The 24,575-nt window shown below is 39.4% G+C and overlaps 1 protein-coding gene across 9 annotated transcripts in view; it reads left to right on the forward strand.

Annotated features, from left to right (window-relative positions):
• The window catches only part of LOC102785730 (chloride channel protein 2-like), a 211,472-nt gene that overhangs the window by 152,508 nt on the left and 34,389 nt on the right, over window positions 1-24,575 (forward strand). For all 9 annotated transcript variants that reach the window (XM_087850736.1, XM_087850732.1, XM_087850738.1 and 6 more), the window contains 5 exons: window positions 5,842-5,911; window positions 7,018-7,128; window positions 12,354-12,567; window positions 20,027-20,160; window positions 23,206-23,399. In XM_087850736.1, the coding sequence (XP_087706862.1) occupies window positions 5,842-5,911; window positions 7,018-7,128; window positions 12,354-12,567; window positions 20,027-20,160; window positions 23,206-23,399 (723 nt within the window). The remainder of the gene's footprint in view (window positions 1-5,841; window positions 5,912-7,017; window positions 7,129-12,353; window positions 12,568-20,026; window positions 20,161-23,205; window positions 23,400-24,575) is intronic.

Consider the following 24,575-nt stretch of genomic DNA (forward strand, 5'->3'; position numbering starts at 1 on the left):
CTTTGCAGACATCAGTTCAGTTGCTATAATTGAGGTTTCCATCCTATAAGGCTGGAGAATACAGTGCTTGCAGCATCCTGCCACAGTCACCCGTGCTCAAGTGTTTTTGACCATGTTACTATGAGTAAACAGGCTGCTGGTTTAGATTACACTGTCATCTACACACTCTCAACAGAACTGCTGAAAGTCTATTTGCAAATGACATCTTATTTTTTACAATATTAGTATCTTTTTTGACTGGGTGTCTCCAAAAAATATTACTTGCACAAAAATATTCATTTTTAATCATAAGTGCTAAAATGCCCTAAGAGTATCCATCCATCCATTCGCTTCCGCTTCTCCTTTTTAGGGTCGCGGGGGCGCTGGAGCCTATCCCAGCTGTCATAGGGCGAGAGGCGGGGTACACCCTGGACAGGTCGCCAGTCTGTCACAGGGCCAACACACAGAGACAGACAACCATTCGCACTCACATTCATTCGCACATTCACACCTAGTGGCAATTTGGATTATCCAATTAACCTATCCCCACAAGCTGCATGTCTTTGGACGGTGGGAGGAAGCCGGAGTACCCAGAGAGAACCCACGCAAACACGGGGAGAACATGCAAACTCCACACAGAAAGAACCCGGCCTGATGGTGGAATTGAACTCAGGACCTTCTTGCTGTGCGGCAACAGTGCTAACCACCGTGCCACCGTGCTGCCTGCCCTAAGAGTAAAATAGCTAAATTTAAATGTGAACATCTTTATCCTTTATGGAATAAAGGATAAAGAAAATGAGTGTGTCTTACAAGATGAACATAAGAAAGCACACCAGATTAATTAATGTTGACATTAAGGTGAAAAACAAAACACAGACACAGATTAATGTATGCAAATGTTGACACAGCACTTTTTTCTTTCTTACTGCTCACTGAAAACTTTGTGCTTCATTCTGAACATTTATCTGTCTCATATTCATGTTCAACTTGGAACCACTAGTTAGTTTAACACATGTGTCTTTGGACTCAGGCTGGAAGAAAGAGCACCCATAGGAAACCCAGGGAAATGGGAAATTCAAACTCCACGCAGAAAGGCTCCCATGGGGTTGACTTAGCGAGTTGTTTAGTTATTATTGTAAGAAGAAAGGTGGAGCATCCTCAAAGCAGAATGACAAAGTGCTTATTGAGTGGAGGCTGAGGTGGATGGATGGGTCAACACAAAAGAAACTTTACTGATTATAGACATAAATAACAAATATTCATTTTGTTACCAAAATAAATTCTAAATGTCAGGGATTACTTATGGTCATACTCTATGACCATGATTACTTTATTACGAATTAACCCAACTGGTTTTGTGCTGAAACCTTAATTATGGTGTTATCACAAAAAACGTCTTGGGTTGAATAATTTTAGTTATTAGTCATCAAGATTGAACTGTTTCTGACACTTAATCAGTATAATTTGAAGTGGAATTTAGAAAGCAAGAAATTGTTTAAAATTTTAGATTTGATTTTTGTAACACAATTGTCTGCATTCACTTTCTCATTGTTGTGTTTGTTTAATAAAAACAAACAAGATTTTCTGCTGAACTTTTTAAAATGCCAAATGTCCACCAAACTTGCTACATTTTCTAATTCCAGACTCTTACTTTTTAGTACCAAAAATCAGTCACAAGTATTATGATTTTAGAGTAAATTGTACACAATTTATGTTGAGTTTCTATTTGTTTATTTACGGGCCTTTATTGTGAGCCAAAGATGAGATAAGAATTACTTTTTTTAACCCTTTAAAGCCGGTCAGAGCGGGCACGCTCTGTTTTGCGTAACTATTTTTAAATCCCGGTAGCACTGCAACCACATAAGCTAGCGCAATAATTTTTTTTGCATATGAAACCGGAGGAGTTGTACTTACATCTTATGCCACCAGCTTGTCCTAAGTCACAGTTTCCTTCCACATATAGCTTTGCAAAAACTGCGTAAAAAGCACTTGCAGCAACAAAAACATAATATTCCAGAAACACGCTTTACCGATCCGATCAGCTGTTCGTAACACTTCCTACGTCCATCAGCACGAACTGTCGCATGTCCGCCATGACCTGCCCGAAACCAGAAGTGACGTAATTTTGCGGAAATGTAGTTTTTTACTATCAGGGCCTTATGAGCCTATACTGGTGTTTTTAAAAGTTATGTTTGACTTTATGACTTTCTGTGTCATTTCTGGGATGCTTAGGACTCATATTGCACTGCTGGAAATAGTTTATTTTAATGCATATGCTGTTTTTTTGCAAATTTGCATTATGATATGTATTTTTGTTTTTCCTGCAGTATATAAAAATTGGTGTATTTCAAAAATAAAACTATGAAGACACTCAAAATAAATTTCCTGTGGTGGGAAACTATTTTGTGCAACTTTTTTGTATTTACAGTTTTGCGGGATAAGCCTCTTAAATTTCTAGTTAGAGAAATTTAACAATTTTTAAATTGTTTTGTAGTTTATTGCACTTTTTTGCAATTTATGTAATTACTATGCACTTAATGCAGACATATTATTAAAATTTGGGCTATAATGGTTGTATTGATGTATATCAACTTGGAATGCTCCCAAAAATGGCACTACAACATGTAAAAATATAATATAAGCTCTGGCGGACTTGGTTCTATGGTAAGTCTTAAAAGGTTAAAGTAACACAACAATGGGCACAGTGTTTCTGAGCATCATAAAATACAAGGTGTGTGAAGGTCTACCTGTAGTTTAACAACCCGGTAACAGTGGACTCCTCTCAGATCAGTGTGGCCTCAGTATTGATGATATAACCCACACATACCCGAGGACACACTCACCTTCTTGTGTACTGCTTTCCTGGGAGTTCATGGCCTCTAATAAAGTTAAGCCTCTTCTTATGAGTTCTCAGATCTTTTAAAAGTTCCCAACTCTTATTCTAGTTTTACTGTCTAGGTGGAAGAGAAAGAATGAGAGAGGAAGGCAAGTCTAAAGATTATTTCACACTGCTGTCTTCATTTTCCCATGAGGCCTATTTTGTGTTTTGTAACTGTGTGTGTGACTGTGTTTTAGCCTGATTCTCTTCGCTGAGTCCGTGTTATAGTGTGTGTGAACACCTACGCACATATGTGTGTTTGTACGGGGTGCGAAAGCGGCGGCAGTTTAGGGTCACAGAAGGAGATCCATTACGTCACCATGGCAGCCAGCCTTAATTACAGCTAACTATAGTTGGAGCAGAGGGAGCAGAAAAGGGAGAGAGAGCGACGGAGCAATGAGTGTAATTAAAAAGTCTATTTGAAACCATGAGATTATTACAGTGATGAGGTTTGTGTAATGGCTTGTACAATACACTGATTCATGTGTCTCATTCTGTGCATGCAAACACTGAAAATATAAGCCTGTGCTCACATTACCTGCTCCGTGTCGAAGAATACATGCCAATTAATAGTACTGGCCTATTTAAAGGAAACATCATGTAAAATTATCTCTAATTGCACTATTGATCCATTTTAGACTGATTTTTTTCCTGATCAGCAGTCTAAAATGACCCTAAATTTGAATGTTGTTTGCCATGTTTTTGTTACAGCTGTTAAATTGGTGTAACCACTATCTTTGCCATAACTGAATTGTCTTAAAGATTTCTATTCAGGATACTTTGAGCATAAACATTGTCTCTTATAATCTCTATAATTTCTACTCACACTTCTAACTGATGGCTAATTTTTAGCTCAGAGAGCCAGTCTAGACCTATTTTCATTTAAGTACATATCTATTAAGTCGCTTTATGGTGCCTGACCCTTTCATGCTGCATCTTTATATTAAAAGCTTTTTATTACTGAAGCAGAATCTGTTTCTAATTTGGTGCGAGTAATGGAAAAAGGAACAGAAAATTTGTGTTTCTAGCTAAAGAGAAATACATCTCAAACTTCTCACCAGTTAACAATATAGTCCTGAGGTTAGAGTCCTACACACCAACACAAATCTCTGTCCTAATGAGGACACAGACGGGATCTTTTAGTTTTTATGTATTAACACAAATCAAAAGTAATTATAATATATTTTATTTATTGGCACATTTAACCTCCTAAGACCCGAACTCTTCCACGACATGCATTTTTAATTTCTCTTTGATATTTGGGCATATTGGGGCCCAATGAATGTAAAAACAAAGAATTACCAGATTTTTTTTTTTACCTTATTTTTGTTTTTAAGAAAAATAAGAGCTACATATGAGGATATTCATTTAAAATTTTGATAGAACAGTAGCAGTATAATGTCCTCGTAAGTGGATATCACACCCATGTAGAGCAAAATTGAGTATTTTGGTCTAAATAACCCAAAATGTGAAGTCCACATATGTGGACACCAGGTCCTAGGAGGTTAATGGATTGGATAATCAAGACCTTGGGAGACTCGCACTGAGACCTTTTTACCCCTCATTCACTGGGAACCTGATTCTAAGGCACTTCCCAACTTTCGTTACACAGTTCAGCTGAAACAAGCTCGTACATGTGTCTTGTACTCTCTGTTAAACTCCTGTTTCTGTCTGAAAGGAAAATGAAACAACCTCAACCAGCATTTAGTGTTGTACAAGCAATATTTCAGCCTCACATTCAGAGTCTCACATTTCCTAGAAAACTCATGTTTGAGATAATTAATTTCTTACATAAGCAGTCAGTTTGGTGTCTAGAGTATCTCTCTTCAAATATGATGGTTGTTCCTTTTCTAGGCCTCTTTGATTTCCCAAATCAGCATTGCTCCCTGGCCAGGATGTGCACATCATCATTGTTGAGAGTCAAGAGTCGGGGCCGGAGGTGTAGACAGCTGTGGCCCGGCGAGGTAGCTCTTCTGTTTTGCGCTTAACCAACAGTTGTTTGGTTTCCCCAGTGTATGATTCACAGCAATCCTGTTGGCGCTGAGGGCAAGTCAGAGAGATGATTGTTTTGTAGCCTTAACAGACTGAATTTTTGGAAGATGCTTTTGGTGTGTGTTGTGAGTAGAGTGCAGCATGTTGGTGCTCATGATTCAATGCACCTTGGATTACCGGTCTTCAGTACAAAAGTGATCCAAATGGCCTTCATGTGTGAACTGGCGACCGTGGGAACAAGTGAGGATTTGACTCTGTGAGGATTTCTTTATTAAGACATTGAAAAGGTTCAAAAATACACTTTGTTCTACAAATAAACTGAGTTAGAGTTAAATTTGAAGGTTGACTTAGTCAGTCTTGACTACCTCAAGTATCAAGGATGGAAAGAGTGATCAGACAGTTTTTACTGAAGAACCAATAAATACTATGCTGGTAGTGTGGAGTGTAAATGGAGTTTTAATAAGACTTTTAAATCTAATATTGAGTTCAGTCAAGTAAGCGTGGATCATCGTTTTAACGATGTCCCAGGTATCAGTGCAGACTTTTATTTCCATAAGTGAGTATGACAGCCTTTTAAAACTCATCTCTGTTCAACCATCTTCCTACATCTTGCTACACTTATACATTTGCACACACACACACAGACCTGACGATAATGCTCACACATTGTCAGTGATGACATTTCGGTTTTTGTTTCTTTCCTAATTAGCAGTCTCTCCGCTCGTCTGGTGCACCGTCGGCCAATCGGCAGAGTCCGCTCATTACCCAGGGGTTTATTTCAGGGTCTTTGTCAAATGGAGAGTGAAAGTGACAGCTCAATCTAACCTCAGCAATAAGCCTCGCATGGTCGCCTCCTCACTGCTGGTAGAGGGTTCAGCTTGGCTATCATCGAGGAGCACACCGGATGGTACTCTGAAGCTAATTGAAATGCCACCCTGTTATTTCTTTTCATGTCTTTTCTTTCTTTATCTGCTTCTATTTTCCCCTCTTAGTTCTGGATGTCTGCCTTGGCCATCACTATCCCAGTGCCCTCCGGAGCCTTCATGCCAGTATTTGTCATTGGTAAGAAGTAAATGACTACATGTGTTTGTGTGTGTAAAGGGACAGAAGAAACCTAACCCTAGGTTTAACCCTATACAGGATTACGTTTGTGTAATTTAACATATTTACCAAGAAAATCAAACAAAAATAAATCCTTTGAAAGTCAGTCATGTTAACGTACTATAAATTACTATATATGTTTGCCACTAATTGAATACAAATATGTTATTGTATTTCATTTGGGCATTTATTTGGCATTATTAGTATCTTTATTTAAGCAGGAAGTGAAACTTATGAGACCAATCTAATTAGCATTCTAGACTGTCATTGGAACTGCTGCCATTGAATCTGCTATTCTAAGTCTAATTGCTACCCTGCTTTCCTGTCCAAACAAAAGATGCAACTATAACAATCATTTCAAATATCCAGCTCTTAGTTGAGGAAAGAGGAGGCAATTGTCGCTGTAGGTATATGGTACATAGGATTAGGTGATGTCTTTTCACCTCATAACTTTATATCCTCCTGACATCCAATTCAGAGTGGTGGTGGAGCCTTAACCCAACTGTCATAAGGTGGGAGGCAGGGTACGCACCGGACTGGTCACCAGCCTGTTGCAGTGCTAACACAGAGTCAGACAACCATCTTTCTTGTTCACCACCCCTAAAGTACAGTACATGTGTACTGGTGTATAAGAAAGGCACAGTACAGTATTTTCAAAACGGTTGGGGGAAAAAATCAATCATTTTTAAATACCCTGGTGTGGCTTAATACCAACGTATGGTCCAAGCACAGTGTTAAATCTGTTACAGTTTTTGTTTTTTTAATTGGTTCATTTCCATTTAGAGAAAGGTTTTTCAAATAAGGAGTGCTTGATGCTGTCGTTCACATGAGAACCAAAGCAGTTGTGTATTGCTCATATTTGGAAACAGCGAGAAAATCATAATCAAATACAGTTATTAAACTTTCACTATAAAACTTTTTAGCAGGTATGAAAGATGTTTGTACTTTTTGACCTAAGGATTTATGTTTTAGTGGTTGGCGTTACAGCATCTACTGGGCCACCACCAATATTGCACTTGCGTAATGGTCTCAATGACTGTGTGTCTCTGTTTTCCTGTGTAATTCAGGGGCAGCCTTTGGTCGTCTGGTTGGAGAAAGCATGGCTGCCTGGTTCCCTGATGGCATTAACACAGATGGTACCATCTACCCCATAGTGCCAGGAGGCTATGCTGTTGTGGGTAAGTTAAAGACACACACCTTTCAGCTGTCTCTCACTCTCCATCCTAATCTACATATTTTTGCTGCAATAAAAGACGTTTGCTTCTACAATTCCTCTGTGATTCAGCCTTTGCATTATAAACCTATATACACATTTTTCTTCTTGGCTTTCTGTGAAGGGCTTTCATCTTTGATGGCAAGATGAATAAAAGTGAATGCACAGAAATATTTCCTGTAGCAGAATTGCTCAGTTTTTCAGCTCCAAGTTAAGGTTTTAAGTTGACCCTGATTAAAGGTGACACGGAATATGAACAGACTCAAGTACTCCAGACAAAATCAAATTATATTTATAAGATCTCCAGACCATTCATGACAAAGAAACCTCAGTTTAGACACCAGCTGGAAAAAAAAACAAAAATTCTTCACAGTGGTGTTGTCAGATGTTCATATTCCACTAGAAAGTCTGGAAGTTGAATATCCAAGCTAATGTGCAATCCAGGAGTCCTGTTAAGAAGCAGACATTGTTTTGTTGCTTGGCAAAGGCATATTTTTGTTTTGTGTTGACTGAATAATGTACTTGAACAATATATATATGAATACAAAAAGTGTTAAATGAACATAATAAGTTAAAAGAATATATTGATAAGAAACTGTATTGTTTCTCTGCATTTTAAGTCTGTCTGTATAGATTTCTGACTACCAAACATGACACATTATCCCATGTTATAATTTATTAGACAAATGCTAGGCTGTTATTGAGCTGACCATAAACTCCTGTACACCATAGTCTTTGTTTTGAGAAAAATGTGAGGCCATGTGTTCAACAGCTAATGCCGGGCTCACACTGTGCGATTTTGTCAGTCGCGCGATTCAGCTCCTGCTCAAACTGTACGATTGACTCGCAGGGGTTAGAAGTTTGTAGGTCACGATGCAGGGTCTCACACTATACGACCCGATGCTCTGATGCGACCTGAGTGCTCACACTGTGCGTCCATAAAATGAAGGTTATAACAGAAATTCTGTCGCTCGCTCTCCCTCTCTGTCTTTCACTCACACAGACACACCACCGCCATCAACTTTGCTAAATTGCTAATGAAAAACATTGATCAGGCAGCTGTGATTGAGCAGCAATGTCTATCCAACTATTTTCACGATTGTTGTGGTCATGATAATTTTGTGAGGCCACATCGAAAAGGCTCGGATGAGCTTTCCAAGTTCTACAAGTTGTGCCTCCATCGCTTGTGTCCAGATCACACGTTGCACTGCCGTGCTGCGCCGTCTTTTTTGCTGACATTTGTGTTTGCGCGTGCGCAGTGTGAGAAACTGCGGAGACACCCTCACGACGGTCGCGAGGATTTCAAACAGGTTTGAAATCCTCAAGACCAAGCGATTGATGATCGGGAGCTGGTCGTGAGGTGTTAATCGCTTCTCGTTACCCCACGTATACTACACGATACACGACGCACGATGAAGGCCAAAATCGGCCCGATCGCCAAAACGGTCGCACGACTCAAAAATCGGCTCAAAATGGGCCAAAAATCGCACAGTGTGAGCCCGGCATAAGACTTGTGTCAAACTGGATTGGGCATCCACTAGACAGAGTCAAAGCTGAGACCTTAACCTGATTAAAATGCTGTTTGGGGACCTTAAGAGAGCTGTGCATACATGAATGCCCGCAAAAAAATAATATGACAGACTAATAGCCATGCAAATAATTAGTTATTGCTGCTACAGGTTGTTCTACAAGCTCCTGAACCATGAACTGTACTAAACAATGTGTAATATAAGGTTAGTGTTCATCTCAGGTTGTATTTGTACTTTTTTTTTTTTTTTTTTTTTTTAAAGGTTGTATTTACTTAATTTTTAAACCTGCCAGAAACTCAATAATTTTATTACAATTTTTAATAGTTCCAATTTTTTTAAACAAGGATAAATAGAAAGCTAATGTTAAATATGACAGCTGTTGCTCATCAACTTTTACTCACACTGCACACCCCTGTTTGTGCTAATACAGTCATTAAATCAACAATGCACTGCACTCATAGTGTCACAGCTTTGTTATTCAAATATCAAGGTAAGTTAAACACAAGGAGAGCAACTGAATTGTAAAAGTAATGTGATAAACATTTATAAGTTTGTTAGAATATGTGGAAAATTTTAATCAACAGCCATAATTTCCTACTACTAGTTTACTACCAATAATTACGCATATAACGTCCAAAAAATACCCCCTCTGGACAGTGATAATAATGAGCTAGTTAATGCAAATGATTATTTTAGCTTATTAATGTCAAAATATTTATTTTCTTTTGTTTTTTTAGTTTTCCTGTATGGTTTATTAAACAAGTGTACATTAAACAAACAATATTGAGATCTTTACTCTCTGGTGAACAAACCATGTAATAGAGACATTATTTTAATGACTCAGAACTTCCCTATGGCATATCTTTACTTCTGTTTGTTGTTACTCATCAGAAGCCACAAACACTGCGACAAGCTAATGTCTGATGTATCAGTCTAGATGACTTATTTGTCTGGATACACAGAGGAATAGTAAAATAAGTGATAATAACCAGCAAAGGGTAATGATTGTATACACTGGATAGTGAAGCTGTACCCAGTGTTTCTTTAAAGAAATGGTTGCACTATATACATTATAGATTCTTCCTGAAGTTGTGTGTCTAATGAGGTGCAGCGTTGCTACAGTTGCTACTTGTTGACAGCCGTGCTGATTATGTCAGTGTTATGGGTTGGCGGTGGCTGTTTTTCTGGGGCTGATGTTGTTGTTGTTGTGCTGCACTATAGCTGATGAGTCACCCCTTTACAGGCCTGACACTCTGATGAGCCTCTTTCATCTCGCAGCGGAGCTTGCTTTAAGGAATAAGTGTTGGGATGGGCAGAGGGAGCAGTAGCATTTATCTGAGGGGCATACATGGGCTTAATTAAGTTAGGAGAAAGAACAATGAAACCTGTCTTTGTAGACTCTCTTACTCACCATCTGTTTCTCTTTTTATTTTAATGCTTTCATTCTCTGGTATTTTTCCCCCTGGTGTTCATCTCATTCTTTGGATTGGTCTCATCCATTTTCTCTGTTAGGATAAACACTCACGTTGCCCATGCTGCTCTTTCTGCTTTGATGTGGCTAGAGTATTCCTCTTTTAACTACTCTGTATTTATTTTTTTAAATAGATTTGCAAATGTAAAGCTTCCCTTTATATTGAATTATTCAAAATAGTTGATTTTTGCTTTATGGACATAGGGGAGAAGGCTGTGGGGGGGGGGGGATAAATGTGTATTTAGTTGCTTGAACTGAGTCAGTATGGATGAGATAGTGTTCAATTATATTCATTTTTATTTATATAGCGCCAAATCACAGCAACAGTTTCCTCAAGGTGCTTTATATTGTAAGGTAGACCCTACAATAATACATACAGAGGAAAACCCAACAATTGTTTGACCCCCTATGAGCAGGCACTTTGGCGACAGTGGGAAGGAAAAACTCCCTTTTAACAGGAAGAAACCTCCGGCAGAACCAGGCTCAGGGAGGGGCAGGGCCACGACCAGTTGGGGTCGTGGAGCCAGAGATTAATAACAAGTATGATTCAGTGGAAAGAGGTCTATTAACACATAGTGAGAGACAAAGTTGACTGAAAAAGAAATACTCGATGCATCATGGGAATCCCCAGCAGCGTACACCTATTGCAGCATAACTAAGGAAGGATTCAGGGTCACCAGATCCAAACTATATGCTTTAGCAAAAAGCAAAGTTTTAAGCCTAATCTTGAAAGTAGAGATAGTGTCTGTCTCCCGAATCCAAACTGGAAGCTGGTTCCACAGAAGAGGGGCCTGAAAACTGAAGGCTCTCCCTCCCATTCTACTTTTAAATACTAGAGGAACAACAAGTAGGCCTGCAGAGCGAGAGCGAAGTGCTCTGTTGTTTTGTTGTTTAAGACTCTTCGAGTGAATTAACTTCCAAATCTGAAGTTTGATTTTATAGATTAGATTAGAAATGTGTTCTATATAATGTACAGCTTCTTGTAGACAATGTAAAGAATCTATCCCACTGTGCACGCTACAACACTAAGGTAAAATTATTATAATTTTTTTTAAATGCTGTTAATGATTTAAGTTCATTCAATTCCCCTGTCAAGCTTGGATCCATGTGTAGTGCTAGAGCACATCTTGTACACCTGCTGCATTTGGACTGTTTTGTAGGAATATCGATTTAAACACTTGGAGGTGGACATTTGAAGTTTAATTATGTACCTTGAAGTTTCCCGAGCACAGAGCTCAAAGGTTTTTTTCCTAAAATGACCAAAACTTCAAAACGAAGATTACTGTCACAGTAATAAAAACCAGTTCTCCGGCTATGACCACTAAAAAATCAGCAGAACTGCCAAGTCAAAACTGGATTGAAATGTAGTAACAACGACCATAACAGTGTATGGTTAAATATAGCGTGCTAATTTAAATCAAGTACAGTTTTTAGGTCTTTATAGGCTCAGTAGAAACAGTTTCTGATTGTACCGAGGGAAGTAAAGCCTAAAATTACCACTTTTTATACATGTTTTTATAAGATGTTATATCACAGCTAACAGCAACAACCAATAATAGTGTAATATGGACATGTAGTAGTTGAAGTAAAGAGTCTTGGAAGGTTTGTTATAAAACATCCGAAAGCACTGCTCTAATTCACACAAGAAAGTTATAGATCATGTTCCAAAACAAGTAATTCGTCATTGTTAGCTTTTCTATTGTATAGTTTGAAAGACTTCTGATTATGTATTTTCATCTTGGGATTGGCTAATTTTACTTCCTGTAGTTTTGGGGGGAAAGCAGACAGTAATGAAGTACTGATGATGGATTAATATGGTAAAGAAACCAAGTGCAAGAAAGAGTTTTTTTTTCTTTTAACATCTTCAAAAGACCTTTGAAGAACTGAGACTCAGAAAGTGAAATGTGTAAGTTTGAAATTTCAGCAGCTTGTCAGAATCTTGAGTCTCTGGCATTAATCAACAGTTCTGTTTGTCATATGCCTGGGGACAGTAAGATAGTATTTTATTGCTCTTTGAAATCATATTAGTATTGACCCATCTGTTTTTGGAGGGGGGGCTTTGAATGCCACCCAAAGGACCCCTTGCTAAAGCCCCAAATCTCACCTTACAAGCAAACGTCTAACCAATTCTTTCTACACTTTATCTCTCTGGTCCTCTACTAACCCCACTGTCCTCTCCCAAACCCAAAGGTGCTGCAGCCTTGTCAGGAGCAGTCACCCACACAGTTTCTACTGCAGTCATCGTGTTTGAGCTGACTGGCCAGATCTCCCACATCCTGCCAGTGATGATAGCAGTGATCTTAGCCAATGCCGTGGCCCAGTCCCTCCAGCCCTCCCTCTACGACTCCATCATCAGGATCAAGAAGCTTCCCTACCTCCCAGAGCTGGGCTGGGGTCATCACGAGTATGTATATTCTAGAGAAACACCAGCACACAACAAGACAAAATACAAATAAGTTTTAATTTTGTAAATACTATTATGCAGAATGTTAACTACTAAACCAAAAGCTAATAAGAATTCAAAAAATAATGGTAAAGGTTTATAGTATGTGCAAAAGGTTAAAGGTCATGTAATATCTATGCATCAAATTGTTAAGAAATCAAATTTAAAAGTATGCGTCAAAGAAAGGAATAAATTAGGGTAAATGCATTTATTGATTTTGTTAATGATTTTGAAAAGCTCAGTACCATAGCTTGTAAATGAAAGACCACTATGACCACCAGTGTGTCAGCTTTAGCATAGTGTGAGATTAAACAAGTACAACATGAAAATTACTCAGCATTAGAAGTGTTACTAGGCTAATTTTTGGTACCTAGGACAGCTTGAGGCCAGCTATAATTTTATTAGCCCACAGACAAAATGATTTTAAAATGTTAGCATGATAAAGTTGTCAGTGGGCCCAATAAAACTGTATGTCATCTCAAAAAAAAGAATGCACACGTTAATTGGTGGGAGCTGAATTAGAAGATTTATTACTTTGTTATATTTATCTGGTAAATATAAAGGCACCCCTATTATGCTGTTAGCGTAACTTATTATTATGTGAAGTTAAGCATTGCAAATCATAACATGGAAATTTATAAACTTCAGAGGTTGTATGAGAGGGATTTTGCTACCTTGGGGCAGAGTCAGACTCGCTGTACCTACATTAGCCCACAGACAGCATGCTAACATTTAGCTTTCAAGTTTTTGGCATGATCACGTTGGCATGATAGCAATCAAAATACTTTTTGCAGATATTAGAGTGTTAGTCTGAATCCACTGCATTGTCGGAGAAATTATATATATATAGTCCCTTTTTAGGTAACTTTCATTTAAGCAGCATTAGCAGCATTATGTACAGCATATTATTATATAGTGGCATTATTCTTGCTGGACATTTGACTACTCTTCTTGGTAGAATTAGCAGAGTTCATGCCGGAAGCTTAATGTCACCCTCTTTCATCAATTCGAAAAATCAGTTTTAATGTGTTTGGGAAAATTGTGTTGTTGGAACACCCAGTAGTGTAAATTTTTCAGCTAAAAACAGCTCCAGAGAGTTATGCTACCACTACCACCATGCTTTATAGTTCCTACACGGTTAGTGTTCATTTTTTATTGCTCTAAACATAACTTTTTCTGACATTTCTGGTAACTATTTGTGCCAAGTAAAAAAAAAAAAATCTCTAAAAGGCATCTGGCATGTGCATGTGAACAGATGTACAGGTGTCTTGCCTTCTTTCTTGGTCTGCACCCTCTTAGTCCATGGTGATATTAAACTTGATTCACGGTTGACAGTGATGCAGATGTTCCAGCAGTTTGTAGTTCATGGCAGGTTTGCGCCTAGGTGGTTCCTGGGTTATTCCTGAACAATTTCCTCTCTGAGGGTGACAGTGTGAGTCTTCTTCCAGACCTTGGCAATGTAGTGACACATCTGAATAGCTTGCATTTACACAGTTGGTAAAACTGATGATCTCAGAACCTCAGATGTGACTCCAAGAAACCTTTCTAAGGTAAGAAAGAGACTTCAGCTTTTGCATTGTTCTGATTGGTCAGTCCAATGAGTGTTTTCAAAGAAATCCTTTTTAAGCTGGCAAAGGGAAACTACTAGTTGTAGAGAAATTTCAACCACAACTGTAGATTCTTTAATGGCGCTGATAAGTTTATGGTGGCACTCAGTGACTGATGATCAACCATGATCAACCATGGAAGTTATTTCGCAGGGCAGCTTTTATTAGATGTTGCAATAAAGTTAGGATTTGTGGATAAAGATAGCAGGGTAATGACATTGTAGCAAAGGGTGGCTTGTGTAGAGTCAAACTGGAGGCTCAGCAGGGAATTTTGTCCTATGTGGCACGCTGTTTAACTATGAATGAAGCGTTGAGACATTTCATTCTGCTGATTACCTCAGCCTAACATACTATGGCTAAACTGTATGAAATATACTGACTGTATGAATACATTTGTGTTCAGTTGCTCACTAAATAACTGAATACACTTGCTTCAGCAATAGTCTGCAGTGTTTTTTAATGGCTTTGACTGTTGCCTTTAATTTGGGTGTTTAAACTCAATCATAGCACTACAGTAAAATCTGTTGCACAAAAAAGTGTGGCTGGAGGAACCTGGCTTGGTACATGGCTTTTAATGGACTTCACATTTAATAATAATGCATGCCAAAGACACAATGCTGAATAGGATTACCCACTGCCTGGTGTCATCAGAGCTCTGTGATTCCATACAAAAGCGCTGTTGGTGTAATTGTTTGGAACTGATGTTATAGATGCTGCCAAATCATTAGGTGAACATAATAGTTGGATTTTGATGCGGCATTCACAAATTGAAAGCAATGAGGAAAAGTTTTGTTAGGTCCTCTGCTTGTTCATTATTTTCTGAAGCTGTTCCCTGTAGAGTTACATTTATGTGTGTTGCTTGAGTCCTTCACCTACATGCCAGCTGTGCGATATGACCAAAATCTCATATCCCGATATAAGAATTCTATCGTCCCGATAACGATATAAATCACAAAAATGTAACATTTTCTGTAAATTCTGTGAATCTCGGGCAGCTCGTCTTGCAGGAAGTGTTTCCAGCTGGGCGTCATGTAGCTGGAGTTGAGTGTTTTAACTGATGCATGAAACTATACATTTTACATATAAGTATAGTATATACATATAAGTTGTAAAGGCCGCCGTTTTCTTTGTGAGTATTTATTACACGGCGTGCTGCGGGGAAAAGCGTGATCTAACGTTTGAGTCTAAGGTTTATTTTTTAGCACCTGGCGGCTCTTTTTTTAATTCTTATCCGTAAATAATCTGCTCTTTCACGTGATTCAGTTTATTTTGAAAAGTCTCAACAGGATCTTGAGCTTTATTGCGAAAGGTTTATGTGGAACATAAACAAGTGGACACGCAATGCTGTTACCGTCGTTGTTGCTAACCACAACGCATAAAAACAGGCTCTTGTCCATCCATAGTGTGGTTATATAAATATAAGAGAAAGAGAGAACTTCAAGAAATTAATATAGCCACTACAGTGACCATCAAAATGATGAAAAAATATTGCCGTAAACAGTTTATTTTGCAACACCACAAAACAAACGATAGCATAAAATGAAACAATAGACGTTTTTATATTGTCATCAGATATATATCGTTATATCGAACAGCCCTATGCCAGCACTTCAGTTGACCCTCGCTGTCCATCTCTTTGTTATCTATTCCCCTCTCACTCTATCTGCTCTCTGCTCCTCTGTCTCTTCTTATTATCTGCTGTGACCTTGTGGCCTCTCAATCACACTCTCACTATCTTGTCTTGTCCATGTATGCATGTGTATGTCGAGGAGAGTAAGAAACTGCAATGTGAGCTGTGTTTTCACCAAGTAGTTGTTGTCCAGTTTGTAGGTTCCTCTTATTTCTGATTATATAATGCTATTTGTGGCTACCTCACCCATAGCAGGGAAGACATGCCACATGAAAAAGCTTGGGGAGGCTGTTTAGAACTGCTTTTCGGTGTAGGTTGGAATATTATTCTCACTTATATTTGTAAAGTTTTGTAAACCAGCTAATCTTCTCTCACACAAACTGAATCTTCTCGTTGGAAACACTTTGGTCGAAAAATCAAACCTTTTTTTTTCCAGTGGCCTGTCTAAAGGATTTTTCCAGTGTGGCACCTTTTTCATCTAACCTCATTACTGCCAACTGTTGCAGTTCAAATTAGCTGCATAAAGCATAGGTAGCCTTTATCTCAATATATCCTAGTGGTCATTGTGATATTACAAGAAGCCTAAAAATAATTTTCCCATGAATTCACATAACGCAACTTCCTCCAATAATATTGTATGAATCCTGTAATGTCTAAATAAGATCCAAGTTGTCCATGCATGCAAAAATAAGGCATAACGATAAGGGCCAAATTGTGATGGCTGGACAGCTGGGTCAGAGCATCTCCAAAACTGCAGCTCTTGTGGCATGTTTCCAGTCTGCAGTGGTCAGTATCTATAAAAAGTGGTCCAAGAAGGAACAGTGATGAACCAGTGACAGGGTCATATGTGCCCAAGGCTTTTTGCCACAAAGCAAAATTGCTCAGTTTGAGGAGCATACCAATGAGTTTGACGTGTTGACTTGGCTTCCAAATTCCCCAGATCTCAGTCCATCGGAGTATCTGTGGGACGTGCTGGACAAACAAGTCTGATCCACAGAGGCTTCACCTCACAACTTACGGCTTAGAGGATCTGTTGCTAACATATTGGCAGATAGCAGAGCACACCTTCAGGGGTCTAGTGGAGCCTATGCTTCGACAGTACAGGCTCTTTTACCAGGATAAGGGGGACCAACACTATATAAGGCAGGTGGCTGTGTGTGTGGATCTTAATGATTACGTTTGCAAATGTTTAAAATCGCACATGCATAGAGTGTGTGTGTGTGTGTGTGTGTGTGTGTGTGTGTGTGTGTGTGTGTGTGTGTGTGTGGATATGAGCCTGGACATATTGATAAGTCATGACACAACCATCTGTCATTTTCTGTATATAACAACACGTTGCCAGTATTGTGAATCCATATGATATGTATAATGTGTTTGTTTGTGTGTAAACACTGAGCACGTACACAAACTCTTGGAATCATCTATCTTCAATAACACATAGGCCTCCATGAACTTGACTCGTTATGCAGAAAGCTCTTACCTACCTCCTCCTTCATTTACTCTATTTTCTTTGGTGCCTCTTTCCTCACTCTCTCTCACACACCACTTTCCATCAGCAGGCGTGTGTGTGTGTGTGTGTGTGTGTGTGTGTGTGTGTGTGTGTGTGTGTGTGCGTGTGTCTGCAGCATACGCAAGTGGAGGCGGACCTGTAGGTGAGACACTGTAGGTAGGTAGTGTGGCCCGCTCCAAGCAGAACGTGTTTTTCACTCTAACTGGAAATTATCCATCTCACACCCACGCAACCATCCACCCACACACACACACTCACAAATCCAGGAACACTTGTGTAATGCCTGCCGTGCAGTGCACGCGTATGATAGCATGTACATTTGCTCATACTCCCACACAGGCATGGACAGAATTAGATTTTTTTTTTTCAATCCTTTGCTCCCGCACAACTCTTACAGATATGAGTGCAGATACAAGCAGACATGTTGAGATGGACACAAATACAGAGATCTGATATATGATCCGCTGCACATATGAAACCTTTTCCTGTGCCTTTCGTTCTTCAACACTGGAGTGGCATTTGAAAGAAAGTGTGGCGACTGTTACATAACATCACTTTCCATGTGTTTGTCTTTTGTTTATTCTGTCACTTTGCTTTTCTTAGTCATTTCATAATGGCCAGTTCTGATTGATTGAATAGTCTATAGTCCGCTGTTATCTCTATTTTTCTGACAATAATTGCTCCAGCAGATGATCATTACAGCCCTTTAGCTATTAGTTTTCACTGCTTGTCCTGAATGTCTGCACCCTCTTTACTCAAGCATGCAGAAACCTAACAGCCAAACCCTCCCCTCCATTCTGCCCTGAGCAATGTGGATGATCTATGAAGCCTGGGTTTATAACCCTATAAGCTTGTTTCTCTTGGCTCAAACATATAGGTTGATGCTCACTTCGATATAAATCAGACTGATCAGTATCTTCCTGCCCAGTCTTTGCAGGGGAGGAAGGTCCAATTAAGAAGAAACCAATCACATTTCATCAACTGCCTTTGATATCTCGAGGGAAATTAGTCTTGGCAGTGGTTGTGGCCAGTTCAGAGGCATGCATTACATTATTCCCTCAGATCCACTATCAAATTAAAAGAGGCTGCTATTGCACCAGAAAGGATCTTTTTGCTCACCTTTTTTTAAAATTTTCTGCTTTCCATTGCAGACTAATAGAGCACTGTAACGATTCAGTCTCTTTCCAATGTTTTTTTCTCTTAATGATAACATTAGGTATGTAGAGAAGCAGGAAAATCTTTAGTGGTGCCCGAAATATGCTGAATTTCATTAACATTTCATGGTCTCTGATCATGGTTTGATTTACAAGATGTCTAAAAGTGGTGAGTTATTGATAACAAAGATAAAGACCTTCTATTACTTTCAATTAGATCACAAAACTGCATGTTTTTTTCTAATTGTCCTCTTGTTATATAGCCATAGGGTTAGGGTTTTGGCAAGCTTTGTAAAAGGGTGGGAATAAATCTAACAGGCACATGCCTGCTGAGGGTACATAAAATCGAAAAGTTATATTTCAATTATTCATTTCTTTCTAGGAGTCTACTTTCCTCACTATAAGGATTTTTCTTTGGGACCATTTTTTTCTGAAACTAAATTCCAAAGTGCTTCCGATGAAAAATGAAAGCTGGTGCCCCTAATGTCATTTTTCAGTGCTGTGAGGCACACAAACAAGATTTAGTTCACCTCCGTTGTGTACAGTGGAAGTAAATACCTCAAAACCTAGACAAATAAATCCAACACTGTCTGAATTTAGATACTGAATCAATCATTTCCTGGAATTACGGTAATATTGGACAGTTTTTCAGCCTCGAGTTTTATGTCCAGTGGCATTAAAAAAAAATACTGGTTCTAGAAGAACTCCCTTCCTGTTTTCATGTTCTTGTCTAACATGGTTGAGATGCTACTCATTACAGTGTAGGTTAATTGACCCTCGAATACTGTTTGTAAAGTGGATTTAGGCTTTGATACAACACCTCAAGAGAGTCAATAGAAAATCTTTCTGCAGAACTGTGTTGTTGCCATTCATTTCCCGTTGGACTAACTTCATGCATTGTGTGTATTAAAGAGGAGCTGGCAGACAATGGTCATCAATTTACCTTTGTATTTAAAGCGAGGTCAGTGTATTGACTTGTCACCACAGAAGGAGCCTGCATCCTGGCACGGCTGCGGAGGCTTGGCAGCGAAAACCACTGAGTGACTGCGGTCATGTTTGCAGGTTTTGGCGGCTCAGGCTTTCTCAGGGAGAGAAATGCGAGTGTTTCTGACTGGTGTACTGGGGCGTACGATTATGCTGAGGCAAGAGCTGCTCGCGAAATGTCACCCACTTTCCAATACTGTACGCAGAGCACCAGCATCCGGATGACGTGTCGACAGAGTAAGGTGTTATTGGATTGACCGGTCAGCTGAAAGAAGGATGTGCTGTCAAAGCCGTACAGTATGTGGGGGGAAGTGTTTATAGATCCATGCACTAATCAAGCTTCAGTTGACTGTTGATCAGAGGAAAAAATGCATGACAGTCACAAAATTTTTACAAGTCAGCAACAAAAGGGCTATTCAGAGGAATGTTTAAAAAAATAAAAAATAAATTCTCGCATCCATCTGTCTTATTCTCACTTTTTTTTTCTCATCTTTATGACCACTTGATAAATGTCTCTCCTCTTTTCTCATTTCAGGAAGTACAATATTCGTGTAGAGGACATTATGGTACGCAACGTGCGGTACATCACACTCAACTGCTGCTACAGAGACCTGCATAACGTGCTGCTGACGGGCCAGCTCAAAACTCTCGCACTCGTGGAATCAGCTGGTACACACAAACACACATGCACCATCGTAGAGATCAGTATAAAGTCTGAGTAACACATTTAGAAGTTTAGTTTCACGTTATTCCACTTGTTGATACACAAACAGGTTTCATTGCAATACATACACTTATTTTCAATGGCACACATGTCCAGATATTTTTTCTATAAGAAACCACATGACTGTATTTATCTGTGTCTACAGCACAAATAGAGACAAATTTAAAAAATGTGTGCATGTCTAACAATTAACTTCAAAGGTTTGTCTAAAAACTGAAATTTCAAACCACCAGGGGTCAATATGGAGCCTATTGAAAATCACCAATGTGTAAAATTGGTTACTATTAGCCCCGTTGTGCCATTTGAATGTTATTTCATACATTTTCTACAAAGTCGGCATCATTAATGCTTTGAATCAGTAAAACCTTGTTATTGGGTTGCATTTTATGATGAAATCTGCCCGCGTCTACCACTGCTGAACACAACTTTTAATTAAATTAATTGTTGATTGATTGCAAAGTTACCCCCTAGATGTCCTTAGCCACTTCCTCTGATATGAAGAAAGTCAGAGCTCCAGCACTTTGAGATTTCTGAGAACACTTTTGGCATAACTGCATCCCTCTTTTGACTTCAGAGCCACTGCATGGCTGCATGGCTCTGCTGATGTGTGGTTCAAAAATAACAACCCAAACTGAAGTCAGTAACCAATAGTCAGTAAAAACCTCTTGAGATTGTTTGCCTTCCACCGTTTACTTTCCTTTCTTGTGAGTATGTTAGCTTGCAGGTGCATTCGAGGTGTGTCTGGCTATTTTATTTTAAGTGTGTGCACTTTGCACACAAATTAGTAGGTGGTCTGGATTCAAATTTCTGATGGGCCAAAATCGAGTTTGAAACGCGTAACTTAAAGTCAGAATGCACTGGTTTATATATGTATGACACAGCTCTGTGCTGTAGTCTTTGTTATAACAAAACAGAATAAACTTTATTTGTCACTTCTGAGTTTCTGCTCAATTTCGAATGAAATCGAAGGCTGAGCTGAACACAAACTGAACACACAGCTCCCACTCCCACTGACACCTGTGCTTGTTAGCATAGAGTGTGCACAGTCTGTAAATTGGTTTTGTTTGGCAAATCAAATTAGTCTTCCAAAAGATGGTCAAATTGGGCAAATCACTGGCCTTAAATGGGCATTGAAACTGCACTAATATTTCCCAGTGGCCCAGATTGCTGTGTATAATTGAAATGTTGCCACTCACACTGTAGTATGAGTGACTACAAACCCACAGAGAAATGTTGTATAACCCAACACTCTGTTTTAATTGGTTGTATTAATCTCAATTATCTTTAGCTCATTATACTTGTTGTCTTGTACATAACTCCATTCTCATTCTTGTTTCCAGCTGCAGCAGGTTGCTGCTGTCAGCAAAATAGCTCTGACATGCCCACTGCATAGCACAAAGCTGCATAATTCTCTCAGTTTGACACATCCTATATAAAAGATGAATGTTCTGGCTCTGAAAAGGTTCTTTTCACCTACATTGTTGTCAGTGATCAGGGACTACCATCAAAGCAAACAGGGTCTGAGTCATTCAGTAAAAAGAATATAAAGATTTGTTGTTATTCATGACTAAAGACCCTACTTTAGTACTAAGCATTCATTTAAATCAAATAAGAAAACAAATAACAAAATTTCAATCCATCCATTTTCTGCCTAAGCAGAGGAGAAAAGCCCAACTGTATCCCAGACCACCTCCTCTAGATCAGTGAGGTGTTCAAGGCGAGACATAATCTCTCCATTTTTCTATATTTTAGCTGTTAGCGTAGTCATTCATCTGTGTCACAGTCAGTATGCGTTGTGTATGCCTCTGTCCTCATGAAAGGACTTTAAGATTTTAAAAAAGACTAATTTTTTGATTAATGTCTATCCATAATTGTCACTTTTCACCCAGACATCACACAACATTTCTGTACCAGAATGCTTTACTGTCCTTTTAAGTGACATCTACAGTGGCACTGAGAGGGCAAATGCACTGCAACTTGAGAAAATACCAGTAAATAGAAAGGCACTGCAAAAGTGCCCAAAATGCAACAGAAGTTGACTAAACCCCAATGTAAACAGAGAAAATACCTCAATAGCTTAAAAAACCCGCAAACAATGTATATTTGTGAAAGGCTGTGTTTGTTTTGCTCACAGATTTTCAGATTTTAAGGGCGCAATCCTTACAGTTCCCATGCAGAATGACCCATTCTGGGTCCTTTACATAACCTAAATTTCCAGTGATGTTTCCAGCAGATATTCAAAGTGAATAACAACAGTTGATTGTTGACTGCCAGCTTCTGTGTGCCCAAAACTGTCCCTTTTAATGTGTTACAACAAAGAGAGAGAGAGAAAAAAAAGTGTAAACTTCCAAGCACCCACCAGTGTGAAAGTGATATAAGAAACACAACAGTTATTACAGTAGTAAATCCTGTGTGAGAACAGTATGCTAATCACCCCGTCTGATGTGCTATTCATGTCATTGTTCCATGCTGCTGCTGATGTTGCTGTAAGCGCACTAAAAACAAATTCCAGCGCCCTTGGTGATGTGCTCATTAGTTTAATTGATTGATTGACAAACCTGCCTGGGTGCAGGCTGCTGATCGCGCCGGCCGCCTCGCTGAAGTGCAGATTTGGTATTCCGAGCGCTATTTCAATTATGCAGTCGTGCAGGAACAATTAGCTTCGGCATTTAAGCAAATACATAATCAGCACGTACTGTCACAAAGGCAATTACTTAACGCAAGTAAGCGGCCACCCACACGCACACTCACTCGCACACATACAGACACCACACTACTTAATACACATCCACTGCATTTTGCTTTTGTTATGTAACTCAGCTGAGCTCTCTGCAGTGCCGCGACATGTGTTTGGAATTGCCTGCAGTGCTCGCCCTTTGTCCCTGAAACAAGTTTACATTATCTTCACTTTTCTCGCCTCTGCAAACTTGCTCCTCCACTCTTTGTCTTCTTCTTACCTCTCCCTCTTCCTCTTGTGCCTCCTCTCCCAGAGTCAATGATCCTGCTGGGTTCCATCGAGCGTTCCCAGCTCCAGTCGCTGCTCTCACAGCAGCTCGGCCGTGCCAGGCGGCTGCAGTACATCAGGGAACGAGCCGTCGAGGAGAAGAAACGCCTATCCATCGTGTCGGACCCAGCCAGTGATGACAACGGCAGCCAGCGCACCAGCCAGGAAGTCCGCTTCCAGGTGAGAGGTTGCTGCTGCTGAGATTCTTTCATAGGTGTAGGTGAAAACGCTACACCTCTGTGAAAGAATCTCAGCACAAGTTTTAAATGAAAGTAACAAATTCAGCATTTTTATTTCTTCTACCTGAACTTGTAGGTTATTGATGTCTGAGAAAAGACAAACCTGCAGTGTTTGTTTACTAGATTATCTGCATGTGCAATGTGAGCCAGAGCCCCCAGCTGTCAGGCCTCTATAACACACTGGGTTCAGGAGACAGAGACCATGTCTGTTATATCTGCAATATTAAAATTTTTCCTTTTTGATATCAGGTGTTGGATCAGGTGGCTTTGACCCCTCCCATAGTTATGCTGCTGAGAGATTCCCCATGATGCACTGAGCATGTCTCCTCTGTGTAACTATGTTGCATTTCACTAACTTTGTATCATCTCTTCTTGTGGAGTTTGTGCTTCTTCCTCTCTGTCAGATGTCTCTGACCCTTCACTGTGCATGTTTGTGTCACAGTCTGGCAGAGGCAAGACTGTATGTATTATGAAAAGGACCCAAAATGCAGACACCATGAAAACTTAAATGTTAACAGAAAGCGAGCCGTTTATTAAGGCTGGTGAAAACATTACAAAACAAAAGGCAGAGGAGAAGCTAAACAATAACCTAAACTGGGAGAGCTAAGATAACATAGAAACCCAAAACATGAACCCTAACATGGACACAAAAATACCTAGAGCACAGAACCTGGAAACATGACACAAGGGACAACAGACGACCTGACAATGACACACTGAAAACAGAGGACTTAAATACACAGGAGGTGATTAGGGGAAGTGGGAACACATGGAGGAACAGCTGACACTAGTATGACATAACGAGACAAAGGAAGCAAAGCTGACTACACTGACATAGGACACAGACCTTCAAAATATAACAGGAAACATGTGACGCAGACAAGACAATATAAACTTGACAACATAAGACACGCAGCATGAAACACATAAAGGGCAAAGGGAGAGGGAAACTTAAATACAGCGGCAGAAAACACAAAGGGAAACTAATAAACAAGTTAGCTACCCTAAAGAACTCAAAAATGTCATCCAAATAAACTAAAACTCAAAACGCTGGGTCAACAGACCCAGGAACGTGACAGATTGATCTTTTGATCTGACCTGACCATGTTTATTGTTC

This window comes from Neolamprologus brichardi, chromosome 14 (genome assembly GCF_056152115.1).
Source record: "Neolamprologus brichardi isolate AB-2024 chromosome 14, ASM5615211v1, whole genome shotgun sequence".
NCBI classification, from domain to species: Eukaryota; Metazoa; Chordata; class Actinopteri; order Cichliformes; family Cichlidae; genus Neolamprologus; species Neolamprologus brichardi.